General features: G+C 37.1%; 1 protein-coding gene across 4 annotated transcripts in view; it reads right to left on the bottom strand.

The window, feature by feature from the left end:
* Positions 1–15,047, bottom strand: part of PDS5B (PDS5 cohesin associated factor B) — a 130,574-nt gene that overhangs the window by 19,265 nt on the left and 96,262 nt on the right. For all 4 annotated transcript variants that reach the window (XM_080377496.1, XM_080377499.1, XM_080377498.1 and 1 more), the window contains exons 24-27: positions 11,632–11,755; positions 5,591–5,795; positions 974–1,088; positions 484–616 (exon numbers count right to left, since the gene is read on the bottom strand). In XM_080377496.1, the coding sequence (XP_080233622.1) occupies positions 484–616; positions 974–1,088; positions 5,591–5,795; positions 11,632–11,755 (577 nt within the window). The remainder of the gene's footprint in view (positions 1–483; positions 617–973; positions 1,089–5,590; positions 5,796–11,631; positions 11,756–15,047) is intronic.

The following is a 15,047-nucleotide window of genomic DNA, read 5'->3' as shown; positions in this document are numbered from 1 at the left end:
AAGCAGAAAAGTGACAAATCTGCACATTATATGATGCAAAAAACCCTCAAAAACAAGATCAGGGTTTGATACATTCACTACACAATACACACTGGAAACATCTAATGCATGTATTTTTCTTCCTATAATAAGCTTATTCTTGCACTTTTAAAATTAAATATTACAAAGCACTTCAATGGATGATTTAAACAGTAAAATTTATAGTTTACATATATTTTAAATTAGGATTTAATAGTCTTATTGAGACAGAAACAGAAGGACTTCAAACTATTACAAATCCCTTGCAAACGTCCAAGATCTAGTGAAGCATAGAAAAATAATTGTCATCTAAACAAAATATAATTATGGCAGTATATGAAGTATCATTTCCCACATACAATTCTATTGAAAGACATTTTCAAGTTTATGTGTAAACAAAACGCAACTCATTTCCAGAAGCAAGCCAGAATTAAATGAGATTTCCAATCAAAAAGCAGCACCTACTTCATTCATTTTTGGATCATCTGGTCCTTGAGCATCCTTAGTCTGTTTGATATTTTCTACCATTTTTCTAATAAATGCATGGCTGTTGTTTTCATTTTTAGCCATCAATATTTCCAGTATGAACCAGAGGCACCTGAAGGAGAAATGCAGTAGTACCCATGAATAAAATTTTAAAAGCACATTTGATAAAGTGGTTAACTTCTAGGTTTTACTACTATTATGAATTTGAACCAGTCTAAGTCTGGGAAACTAATTCCTTTGGAAAAAAGAAATGAAGGTAGGATGAGCCCGAAAGTGAAGTTTCCTCTGTAAGATATCACAGAGCACTAAAAAAGCATACATACACTATTTCTCACAATATTTTACAGAAATAACTGCCATTGTTATGTGCACTGGACAGTGTATCAGGGTACCACAATGAATTAAAATTTCACTTAGAATAAAGAGGGTTTTTTAATTCTAGAAATAACACTGTTAAAAGTAGCCTTACTCTTTAATGTCCTTCAGTTGTTCAATGTCCTGGACTTTGACATAATCTGGGTCATGAGCTAGAAGATGGATAGTATAAGGAACAACATACTCTGGTAGAAGTGACAACAGTTTCTCTGAAAAGCAGAAGAAAGATGCATCAAAAGACTACATACTAAGGAACAGGCTTTTCTTCTACAAAGGAAAGAACAAAATTCAAGGTCAGCATACACTAAGATAAAGTACAGGCACATGTGGGCCTATCATTTCTTTATGATGTTGCATCTGATGGTTGATATGCCATGCTTCGTGCATGCAAAATTTGAGATTTTTAAGTATCCCTCTCACAGGGCTATATATTTTCTAGCTACCTTGAGAATACAGCTACAGTCACCCCCTACTCCCAATCCTTTCTTCAGTTCAAAGCCTGCATTCTGAAACAGTCTGAAAAACAGGAGTGAGGATTGATCACAAAATCCATATTAACTGCAAGAGGTGGAAGAGCACAACTGCAGGATAAGCTACTATTCCTTCTTTGGACATAGCTGTGTACCGACTTGAGGTCAGCAGAACAGAAAGAAACGCCCTTTGCAGGGTCTTTGCAGTCAAATGGCCACATTCTCCAAACCCACAGCCTACCTTGTCTGTTTAAAGGGACAGGAGGTAACATGAAGGCTGTAACAAAGTAGTAGTGGACTGAGTCTGAAAAGTTAAATCCCACTTGAACAAAGCAGCACAACTGAACCATGACAAAGCATTCAAAACTTTTTCTAGCATCCTCTGAGACCTGCAAGTAGTCTCAAACACAGACTGCAGGAGAAAGTCTTTCCTACATCACCACAGTCAGATGGCCCATTTTCCTAACAGATTCAACAAGTAACGCTTGTTGCCAAAGGCCCTCCCAGAGTTATGATTGCAAAACACACATTCCATAAGGTAACAAATTCCTGAGCTAACCAACACTATGCAGAGTGCACTTCAGCGTCTCAAAGTCTGATGATGAAAATCAGAATGAAAAAAAGAGGTTATACCCCACAGGGCAAGGACAAACAAAAAGACAAGTCGTACACCTAAAGTCAAAAAGCATTTTGCAGAAAACATCCACACTGCTTTCTCTAGTCTAGTGACTGAGAGGAGCTGGAAGATGCACAGCACAGTTCAGTTATTAAACCTGTACCATGTGCAACAGGCAGGATGATAGGCAAGGAAGGCACGCTGGTGTTGTGTGCATATTACTATGGTACACACACCTGATCTTGAGTGGCAAATGCAAAGGCACAGTATTAACATGTCTATGGATAAACACTTGAATGTGCATATGAAGAAAGGATGGAAATTCCTGGTTCTGTGGTTGGGGGGAGGGGGATTAAAAAAATAATTTTCAACTAGTCAGTGGTCATGAAAGACATGACCAAGTCTGGAAAATTTTCTTTCAGTAAGCTTTTAACTATCCCATATTAGCTTATGAATAAGTCATCAACATCTGTAAATTCCTATATATAAAGCAACATTTCAAAACGATTTAAAAATACTTTAGAATACTGACATTTTTATCTGTAATACATGTATTCAAATGAGATGTGCTTGGTAATTTATTTTATGCACACAATAGTTATGTCACTATTGTAGATTTCACAAGACTAACTAAATTGCCATGCATAAGTCAAGTCTGTATCTATCCCATTCTTAAAAGTCTGCATAAATGCGGATAACGCACAGACTACATAAAATACTTGGATTCGTTCATAATAGCAAGAAAAACATTCAAAATTAATAAAGGCTCACAGAAGATAGTGCTGTCAAGTTCCAAGGATACACTCTTAGACAGCGATTGCAGTTGATGTAATTATTAATAGTAGTATCTAGTTACTACACGGACTGTAAGCCATCAAAGTGAAAGAATAAAATCACCCCGTTTCTTTCTATTTCAAGCTATATTTATGTAATTCAAATCCAGTGTACTTTGCAAAGCATTTTTAATGTGTTTTAATTGACATTCCACTATTAACTTTAAAAACATCCTTCACTAATTCAAGCACTGTCCTGCACTTTAGCCAGTACTTGTTTGTGTAACAAAAAACACAAACAAAAAAACCCAAAACCAACAACAAAAAGATGTGGCAGGGAAGAAAAAGAACATAATTATGATTTCAGAACACTAGCAAAATTGGCTTGCCTTAAACATGTCCCAGGCAAACCAACCTGTTATTATTTGTATTAATTAGCAACTTCAATAGAATGCTCACCAAGAGCTCATGAACTCTTCATTAAATTTCTGCCTTGTACAATTTCTAATATACCTATAGTAGTAATTTTCCAGCTGGGTCTGGAAAACAAAGTGAACCGGATCCAAACAAAAGAGGAAAAGGACAAATATTGAAACATATTTAAGCTCTGTCATGACCACCAAAAAAAAAAAAAAAAAAAAAAAAAAAAGGAAGAAAGAAAAAGTATCTACACATTCTTTCCTCATTTTTAATGAGGACAGACACAACCTGAATGGTGTGGTGGCTCTATGGATATAAACCAGTAGACCACTAGCACTTAAAACTACAGTGTGCCAAAACCCCTCATGGCAGGCCTTTAAGAGCATTTAGGAAAGAAACTTTCAGAAAGAGACTTGTTAAAAATAATTTAATCTTTATTCTTGTAATTTTTCCACACTGACTTGCAAGTAAAAGCCCAGCCTTAGAGAACAAGGATTCCTATGCAAGACATGTCTTTACCCAGATGAAACTAGTAACAGATACAGTTACTTCTTGAGTAGTTTCTACAATTAATAACATTTAGAGAATTTAAGAGGCATGACAGTAACTCCTGCCAGCTTGTTAAAAGGTCAGTGTAGAGGAAAGAGGCATTTTACTGTCTGGTACTAGTCCTTCGGAAGTTTTCCTCAGGCAAGGTATACAGAAGTTTACCATCTTTCCAACAAATGTTGAAATCCCCCAAAATATCTGAAAGATAGTCTCCTCACCTGTACCAAGTTTTCAAGAAAAAACATACCAGAAAATTGTATTTTTGAAAGATTATAAAAGTAGCTGCATTAACCAAAGATGCAGATACTCTGCTTTATTTTTTTTGCAGAAGCTTTGCACAGGTGGTACTACTATCATCATTACTACCCTGAGCTACTGCATGGCCAGTAGGGAGAATGACAGAGGGAGAGACATACACATTTAAATAATATGATTTTACCATAACTGTGCTTCAGCTGTACTACTGCAATAATATTTTTTTTAAAGATGCTAACAGACCAAGACATTGTATTTGTTAAAATCTCAGATTAGTAAATCTGAATGTCACAAAGTTAACATTGTAGTCCTCAAAAAATCTTGCAATCTATATTTAGTCCAGACGCCTCACAGATTATAGTACCTATCAAATCAATGGCATCACTCAAGTCTTTCAAGCAAGAAAGAGAAATTGTCAGGCACACTTTGAAGTCCCAGTGGATAAAAAGAATCACACACACCCAGGCTCCTCTTCCATTTCTTCTACAGATTTTTCACAGTAACTTTGCAGCATCTCTCTTAATACAGTTAGGAAATCAGCAATTACTTTTAATCATATGAGAATTCTTATACTTTCCTTCTACATAACTAAAAAGAGTTTTCAAGAGGAATAGTCTGACGATGACTTAAAGGCATTTGCTCAACTGGATGTTTCTTTTTTACATGTTATCAAGGAGGGAGAAAAGCACTGCTCTTTTTCCTTTTTCAGGTCTAATGAACAATATGCAAAAGGATTTCTCCACAGGCTTATTCTCTGATCAAAGTCTAAGGGGAGTAAGACACACATAGATGGACATGGCCAATATAAATGCAAAAGGAAACCAGTTATCTGACAGCAGTTATGAGATCAGATTCAGAGAACAGGTTTAGTCTATCCTAAGGTGAGATGAAAAAATCCCCTTCATTTCACAAAGACCAAACTATCAGTGCTCTTCCAAAGAAATAAACTTTCAAAACCTCTTACACAAAATGGTCATAGCTCTTCATAAAGGTCTACTTTTTCCTATGACTATATACCAGTGTTGTCATACTGTATGTGTGTAGCTTTAAGTAAAAAGGGAAAAGGGGTGATTTTATAAAAGAAAAATAGCTAACATCAGTCCCTAATAACTTACAAAGCATTCCCACGATCAGACTGCTGGCACTGGGAAGCAAGAATTACATAAACTCAGCCTGAACTGCCTACAAATACAGCCCTTGCCAGCATAAGACAAGGTAAGAAGCTACTTGATACAGCAGCGCAAGACAATTTAGTACTGCATTTATGTCATTAAGGTCGCAAATTATTAGTTACTGAAATAAAATAAAACATTGTCACTTCATTTACAATATAATTAACCAGCAAGTTCAAACAGTACACATAACTGCCTTGAAAAACTACTTTGCTTCCAATACACTTAGGCATAAGCATTTGCACAGCTTTTAACAAAATTGCAACATCTCAGAAATGCCTGTTAAAAAAAACTCAGAAGAAAATCTGGACTATTTTCAGTTTTCATTAAGTACCTCTAAGTGAAATGTACAGCCATTCTATGTATGAAAACAGAAAACCATCAGTATTTTCAGTCTACTCACATTCACATTTGAACTATAGCACTTGTACCAAAAAGCAACTTCTATTCTCTTACCACTAACTGCTGCATGTTGCTTCAGATACTCCCTTCTGACATTTATGTTCTTCACAAGGCACTGCCTAGCATGAGCTCTTCTCTCTTTCACGGGATCTTTTGCACACAGTGCACAAATAGCCATATATTCTAGTGGCAGCCGTAGTCTAGAAAGGCCTTTGTGAAGTTTCTGAGCAAATATCTGTCTCACTTGGTAACATTCATCCTATTAAAAAAAAAGAAAAAGAAAAAAAAAGGCAAAACCAAAAAGGTAACAATAAACTTTTCTAAAAGTAATACAGACTGAAATAAAACATGGAAGCCTGGGTAAATATGCCAAAATCAATTTCAGACCTTGAAGCCACAGAAACATAGGAATTGTAAGAACGTTTATTAATGCCAATTCAGAGCAATTAAATTAAATTATTCAGTTGAAGCTTCCCTTAAGATTAGAAGAGTTACGGTTCAGGAACTGTACAGGAAGATATCATACTTAGGACCCAAGGCCTAATTTAGCACAATATTGGAGTTAACTGAATTGTTTACGATAGGACCACTTGCTTTGTGGAGCCAAAGATCTGCACCAAAACAGTGTTTAACCACCAGTAACCACTGTGTTGATTTTAATACTGCAATTCCACAAATTTTCATCAAACCATTAGTATTAGAAACTGAATAAAATTCAGCAGAATTACCAGATAAGATCAGGTCAAACACTGAAGAGAGTGATTTCCATTATGCTGTGCAAACCTATGAACTACAAATGACCACAAAAGAGAACAACCCATGTCTAATAGTTGCCACGTGACACAAAGTAAAATGATATGAAGGCAGCAAATGTACTTCTACAATTTATTAAACAATGTATTTACAGAAAAGATATGAACTTTAAAATTCTCTGTATGAAAACAACCTACACACTTTAAGACACCATTCAATATATCACAAACCATTCAGTAACACAGGCCAAGGAAGGTTAACAAGCAGGTGCAGAAAACAGAAGAAAGCATACATAAAAGCATAAGGCAAACAAGGCCACCAAAACAGCTTGGCATATTTAACCTGACAAAAAATGGTCAAGAGGAAAGATCTGTTTTCTCGAAATATGAAGAAAAAACATTAAACTTGAACAAATATGTATTTTAGTCAAATGACAGTTCTGAAAGCAGAAAGAATTGGAGAGAGTTTCCAGCGATCAGCCACCAGGAAGCACAAGGCCTAGCCACTGGTACCACTGACTGCTCAACTCAAAGGGCATCAAAAAGAGACAAAACAAGCCTCCTTCTCCTCCCACCCAAAAATTAAATCCAGAAGAAATTCACAAGGCCCCACTGTTCCTTCTGTGCTTCAAGCCACAGCCTTCCCCTATGGACTGACTCCCTGAAGTGCCTGCTGTAGTCATAGCTTAAGCAACCCAAGACCCCATAACCAAACCATGAGACATACTCGAGATCCATTGCCTCTTTATCCAGCCCCCAGCAGAAGGCTAAGACATAGCCCCCTTCCGCTGCTCAGTAACATCACCTGACAAAAAGTCTAAAGCCTTTGGAAAGCTTAGAAGAGACCTCTGCCTAGTTGGTATATTGATAACGAAACATACCCTCCTTGGCTCAGAGGACAAAGGAAGGTATGGTTCATTGCTACTGACAGTGTTTGTGGCACAAATTGGAATGATTATTATTTCTTTATCTTTTAATATTGCCAATAACCTTAAATTCAGCTCAGCTACAGTAGTTCACTGAGAAGGGGGACCAAATTCAACCAAGTTCTGTATTTTTTTATAGCATACAAATAAAACCCAAACATCAGCCCAACTTTACATAGCTAATTCTCTGAACTTAATGCTAATTCAGAAGTTCGTAATTTACAAGTATTTAAAAAATATATTTATTTATATATTTGCAAAGCTGCAGGTACCCCTCAGAGACAGCTCTTGATTCTTGAAAACGGACAAAGACTTATTTAAACAATTAAAACACCCTCAGAGTTAACAAAAGCAACCGAAAGCTTTGGGATTTATTCTTTTTAACTAATGAAACTTACGCGATCTAAAACATTTATTCTTTTAGAAGACTATTCATTCTAAACACAATTAAAATTGCATTTCTAACAGCAAAGATTATTAGATCTTAAATCTAGTCTTAAAACCTGTTAAGCACTGAAACACTTAACACCATACTCAATTATTTTCTACTTCATTTCAATATGAAGATGTCCTGCCATCAAAATTTGTTCTGCAGATCAAAGAACTTAACTGCTACTGAGCTTACAGGTTTGGCCAAACACAGACGTGAATACAATGTCATACAAATGACTAAGACTACATGCATTTAATCATCACGAAGTCTCTGTTTACCAGTGCAACCTTAATACAGCAATTAGCAACCACACTTAGGTATTCTGTGCTTTAATCACTCTACACTACAAAATGGCAGTCTCAGAGAAAAAAATAAACATAGCCAGCACGGAGCCATAGCAGAACCTGAGCAACCATTACAGGCCTTAAAAATTAAGCTTTTCCTTTTGTTTAATCTGCTTCCTGATCTGTCCATTTAAAGCAAATTTGCTGTAAATTAAATTACAGGAGTTGGCCCTGACATCACTTGGATGTTCTAATTTGTGGCTAGACTCGAGAGTGTTAAAAATGAATACACTTTTAGAATAATCAGTGTCTACCATCAAGAAATGGATTCTAATACTAAAGTTTCTAAGCGTACACATACATGTATGCATACACACACGAGCAAATATCTCAGAAAAATACACAGACTGTTTCCACTGGAGATTAATACACTACCACTTTTAAGTCCAAAAATGACCGAAACCATTAGTTACCCTGCATCTGAGGATCCGAACTCAAGCCTGGCAGAAAGGAAACTGCAAAAGACCTCAAGATCTAGCAAAGTTATTAAGTATTCAAAATCCATTAGAAGCTGCAGTGAAAAGTACAGGCAGAATTCCTGTCCTGACAGAGCTTACAACCTGTGTTATGGTAAACAAGTAAGACAGTCAAAAAGGCAAAGAAATATCAATAAATGAGGAGAAAAAAAGAAGCAATACTACAGTGGAACAGATTCCACTGGAAGTGATGTCAAGGCATATGGGTATCCACAGGGAGGCAGCCAGCATGGCTTCACAAAGGACAACTCATGCCTGACGGATCTAGTAGCCTTTTACAGTGGAGTGACTATGTAGGTGGATACGGGAAAAGCAACCGATGTCACTCCACCAGGGGTTCTGCGAGGCCTTTGAATGTTGTTTCACACAACATTCTTGTCTCTAAATTGTGCGAGATAAAGGTTTCATAGACTACTTGATGTATAAGAAATTGGTTAGATAGCCATTTCCAAAGAGTTGTGGTCAGAAACTCAATGTCCAAACGTAGATCAGCCACAAATGTTGTCCCTCAGGGGTCAATACTGGGAGAGGTACTGTTCAGTCTCTCTGCTAATGACGCAGAGTACTAATGGCCAGGCTTGAGGAGTGGGTCCATGTGAACTTCATGAGCTCAGCAAGGCCAAGCGCAAGGTCCCGCACCTGACTCAGGGCCATCCCCACCACCAGTACAGACTGGGGGGTGAAGGGATTGAGAGCAGCCCTGCAGAGGAGGACTCGGGGCCACCGGTGGACGAAGAATTGGACGTGAACCAGCAATTTGGGCCTGCAGCCCAGAAAGCCAACTGCATCCGTGGATGCACCAAAAGCAGCGTGGCCAGCGGGTCAAGGAGGGTGACTTTGCCCCTCTGCTCTGGTGAGACCCCACCTGCGGTCCTGCGTCCAGCTCTGGGGTCCCCATTACAAGACAGACATGGAGCTGTTGGAGTGGGTCCAGAGGAGAGGGCCGCAAAAAGCGGCCAGGGGTTGGAACACCTCTCCTGTGAGGAAAGGCTGGGAGAGTTGGGCTGGTTCAGCCTGGAGAAGGCTCCAGGGAGACCTTATTGAGGCCTGTCGATATACAAAGGGGGCTTGTAAGAAAGACTGAGAAAGACTTGTTACCGGGGCCTGCAGTGCCAGGACAAGGGACAACAGTTTTAAACCAAAAGCAGGAAGGTTTACATTGGACATAAGGGAGAGCTTTTTTACAGCGAGGGTGGTAGGATACTGGCACAGGTTGCCCAGAGCAGCTGTGGCTGCCCCATCCCTGGAGGTGTTCAAGGCCGGGCTGGATGGGGCTGTGAGCAGCCTGGTCTAGAGGAAGGTGTCCCTGCCCAGGGCAGGGGGGTTGGAATGAGGCGATCTTTAGGGGTTCCTTCAGACCCAAACTATTCTATGATTCTATAGTAAAATGTGGTACTAACTTGTTTATAAATGCTGATGTTTCTATTATGTTCTTCAAATTTAAATTTAATCTGTTAAAGTTCCCTTTCAAAAATTGAGGATAGCTAAGAATTAGACCCAAAGGTAGCATCTGTTATCAATATCCACAGTCAAGACTGGTATTGCTGGAAAATAAAAAGTGAAAACAAAGTGAGAGACAGTGATGAAATGGAGGGCAAGGAGCTTGCACCTAACATACTAAAGAGCAAGCCAAAACAAAAATTCTGGTAGAGGAGAACAGCAAGGTTAACATTTGCAACAAACAAAAAATTGCTACAGGAGGGAAATGACTGAAGAAATGAACAGATTTTGATCACTGGGACCAGAAGAAAACAGGTCATGCAAATACTATATTGGCAAGGTTACTCTGGTAAAATGGTATTCAGCTAAAGTATCTTCTCCAGATCAGAGACAGATCTTATTTGTCATTACAGTAAGCAGCTCTTTTCCTCTCTACTAATGTTGTCCTGAATTGTGAAAAACTGTCAAAATGTAAAAACATGTAAAAAAATTTTTTGACACAAGGCTAACATTTCTATTCGGTTTTGGAATAGGAAGACTGAAAAGCATTAGTCCTTGCTTTGGGTATAAAGACCTTCAGTTATTACCGCTGAATTTCTCTTGTATTTTTGTTAGATTTCATCTGCTTAAGTTTTGTTCCATTTCTTTTGTATTTCATAGCATTTGGGAACTGAGAAATGGCTCCTTTCCATAGGCACACAGAAGCTTAAAATCCACATAAACATTTGTCAAATCAATATACAAGCCTAATACAGACTGTCTTACTCTGGTATATGAACAATTTTTCTAGCCTAACCACCCAACTCCAAACAACTTAAGAACTTTAAAAGATACTCTACATGAAAGTAAGCAATATCTATACAGGAGCTATACTTTGTATTTTCTAATATTAAATGCCAATTTCAAATCTTCTGACATTTAAAATGGGTTACAGCTTTTAAAGCTTTAGCCAGTCACAGGAATTAAGGTCTAGAATGGAATGTTATTGTTAGTGAAGGTATCTTGTGGAAGGGATTCCTTCTGGAGGATTTCTTGACTTTTTTTAAAGTCAGGAGAATACCAGCAATTGCACAAGTAACACCAACATGAGTCCCTCCACGACTGCTTTACTCTTGGGGTGTGAATCAATTCCTGTGCTATTTGTTAAATCTACAAGACAGGAACACAGAGAATACCTGTATTTCTACTTACAATCTTGAAGTTGTTTCCCTTTTGCTACAATGGGCTCACAGGCAGAAATTAAGGATGAAAATTCCAACATCTACTGAGAAACCTCTCCCTATCTCTTCTAATATTTAAAGGATACCAACTATCTTTGCAGACTTCTGCGTTCCAAATAAATTCTACCCAAGTATCAAGAAATTAAGGCCACTGTTGTCACCACAGTCCAACATACTTTATTACATCTCATATTAACTTCTAATGATGTAATAATGTCATAATGCAGCTGGGGTATTACTTGAAATCAATACTGAATTCCTTGGTTTATCAATATTCTGACATTCATCTACGTTAGGATTCCCCCACAGGGCAGACCAGTCCTATAGATTTAATTCTCACCCAAAATCAGTTTTCAGGATCACGTAGTGGGAAAATAAATTCATGCCAAGGCTGAACATTTTGTATAAAATCAGATTAACAACAGTATATACAACATAGAGAACAAACAACATATATACTCATACATTTGCTGATAACCCACAAGTCCCACCTAATTTCCTTACATTTATGGCTAGCGCACACAGCTGGTACTGTTCTAAGGTGATGATTTCATGGTAACATGGTTCTTGTGCCAACTTCACAATAGCATTCCCTGCAGCCAGCCTCAACCGAGACATATCAGGTTTACTGAAAAACAAACACATGAATTATGACGGTTAATTAGTAAAAAGTTATGTAATTACTTAATTAAATCCCAGTAAGTTTGCACTGCTAAAAAACAGGTACTTTAAAAAGAAGGAAGAGTTTCTATGGACTTAGCTGCCCCCACTCCTCCAAATCAACGGCAGAAGTAACTTTAAACCAAAAGTAGTTTCCATGGCACTATGTTTTGCAGCCTATTACCACATACCTACTACCTTGTGCCATCATAGCAATGAAAATATTCCTTGAAACTTCCTAAATGTTCCACAGGGATGTGAAACAGTTTTAGACATGCACTGGACTAGCACAGCCCACACAGAGCCCCAGAGTCGTCACTTAGCCTGTAAAATACTTATGTTCAGCATGCTGAATTTCCTTCAGCAGGAGGCCCCTGCCAAAGAGGCAGCGCATTTCTAGTCCCCAAACTTGCCAAACTACTAGCAAGGATAGCTCAAAATCCATGCTGCAAGTCAAAATAAACTAAGATTAATTAGATCTATAATAGGTGACTAAGTGAACTGTATTTTTAAGACAACAGCAAAAAGGATTTAACAAATGAAAAAATTTTCAACATGCTGAAAGTATTGTTACTTTACTTACACACCCACATTGCACTCCCACCTAGCAAACACTCCAACCATTTGCTAATTTTCATACCAAAAGATGAACAGGTTTTTCTACAACCTACAACCATATTTACAAAGGTATCAAAATATCAAAAAAGTATCAGAATATCAAAAGCATCTTCACATGATCTTTGCAAACTGATATCCACTTAACGTGTGCATTAATAAACTCAGTTGAGCTTATACTGTTCTTAAAAAAAATATCTGAGTATATTACTTCTGCCCTTCTTCAGACCAAGCACAAAAGAATTAAGATGTTTTATGCAACTCTCACTTAAAACACTAATGAATTCTACTTGGAAATAGTGAGCACAGCTTTTTCCTTTGATAACCTGGAGCAGGAATCAAGTTGTTCTCTTATTTAGAAAAAATGATTCATGTAAGTAGGACAAATATTGTTTAAATTCTTAATTATTTGCTCTTTATGCTTAGGAAGAGCAAACACTCTAGTCTTAAACTCATGATCATGAAAACTGTATAAAGCATTTAAAGAATGAGATTAAAAAACATTATTAAACACAAAGTGCATGATAAAAATACCTACTGAGGAGCTTAAACCTTAGAATTTATCTAACCAGGCTTTATACACACTTCAGTATTTTATGGAAACCACAGTATTTCAAGAATACCCAAACAGATCACAAGCAACCGAAGGACAGGACAAAAGCTGCACTAACTTTCAAGCAAGGCATGAAGATTAACATGGTAACATCTAGTTCTTAAAATGATAAATTTAACTTTAAATTGCATTCTACTGTGATAAGTGAACCCAATGAAGATTCAATTTTTGCACTTCAGTGACAATTGAGCAATAATGACTTACAAGAACACAGTGATTGAGCCAAAGGGAAGGATAAAACTAAGACCTTTCAATCTTCCCCAGACTTGGTAGTGATAAAATTTAATTCTGAAAACTGAATCAAAGATGTTTCACACAAAAGGTCAAAACTTAACAGAGGATACGTATCACAGAAATACCCACAAGCATGTGTGCATGCTGTGGGAAGGAAGAAAAGGACAGTGACAGTTGTGTATATTACTCTTACAGCTGAAGATCAAAGTCAGATCTGTCTTATTCCTGTCTTATTAGAAGACACTTTTAATTGAGGATTTATTTTTGATCAAACTGTTATAGCCAAAAGCTTTCTGAGCCGCATTATCCCAAAACACACAATTATTAAGGCTGAAATAAAAGCTTCTATATGATATAATTGCTGTCTGATTACTTCTAATAATTTTGAAAATTGGTGCCAAGGATGACCTTGTCCTATCAGGACCTTTCCAAGAGATACAAGATGGAACTGGATATTTGTTCTCTGGAGTGCTGTTACTACTGCTGAAGCCCAGATGTTTGAAATGAGAACAAAAGTGCAATCACATGGAAAGATGTTATCAAGTGCAAAACACAGTCTTAATTAAAGTGGTTGGCTGCACAAAGACAATCCAAATAAATGCATCTTGAAAACACATCCAGTGCATTAGCATCTTCTTTCACTTTACAAACTAGCAGTTAACATTTTTAATTCTACTCCAGAGGACAAATGCCAGGTCCATTCTTCTAAGCATTTTCCACTTTCCATGGAAGAAAAAGTGACTTTTGAATACAACCTCTGAAAATGCTGCATACAGATGGTGTAGCATAATATCTACAGCACAGAACTATAAAGTTCTAAGCTCCAAAGTTTTAGTTATTTTTCTCTTGGTAGGCTTCAGTTCAAGGAAAATGTGGATAGCATTTCGGAAAAAAACAGGTTTGTATCTAATATCAATACTTTCAGCAACAGCTAGTGTCCTCTGATATTGAAATACACCTTATTTTATGCTTAGCATAGTTTAAAATTAAAATCCTACTACAAAGACATGCAAGATTCAACTTAGCTGTTTTACCTAACCACAAATAGAAAATCAGTATAAACTTGAATTTTAAATTTGTAGGACTGTTTATGACTTTGAAAACCAAAAATACAAACCTGGAAAGGACAGCTGAGATACAGTTTATCGACAAGATTCAATATTTAAAAAAAAAAAAAAAAGCAACACTGCTGAATTTAACCTACATATGCTAACATCTCAAAACAATCAGCTGTCTCAAAAGCAATTCAATAGTCATCAATCCTACTACTTCAAAGTGAGAAGGATGAACAAGAGTAGGGATTGTTTATTTGTAACCTTGCCTTCACCGGACACTCTGGGCTGAACCATGCTTTGAAATTTAAAAAAAAAAAAAAAAAAAATCTCATGCCTTTACACTGCCAATGAAAAGTACAGCTGTGTAGTTTTAAAGAGGCATGGGGACAGAGTAATTTGATGAGTCCAGTAACACCAAGATGATTACAACATGGCTAATAGCCTACATGAAGTCAAATGTCTCCTGAACCTGCCACTTCCAGTTCAATCATCTTTAGTGAATTACGCATTGTTCAAAAGACAAATGCAGGCCACAAACACAAAAACTGACTCTACATAAATGACATCAGATTAAGTACATTTTAGAAGATTATGTTCTGTACTGAACAGACAATTTTATTTTCCAAAGTTTACTCTAATTTGGAGGGAGCAATATCAGAGTTGCACAGCATGGACACTGTAAGCATCTCCAAAAAGAAGATATCCTCATTGTGTTCTCAAAGGGTGAAAAGTAAAGGTCAGGA

This window comes from Falco punctatus, assembly GCF_963210335.1.
Source record: "Falco punctatus genome assembly, chromosome: 2".
Taxonomy (NCBI): Eukaryota; Metazoa; Chordata; class Aves; order Falconiformes; family Falconidae; genus Falco; species Falco punctatus.
This window is presented reverse-complemented; position numbering and strand designations above follow the sequence as displayed.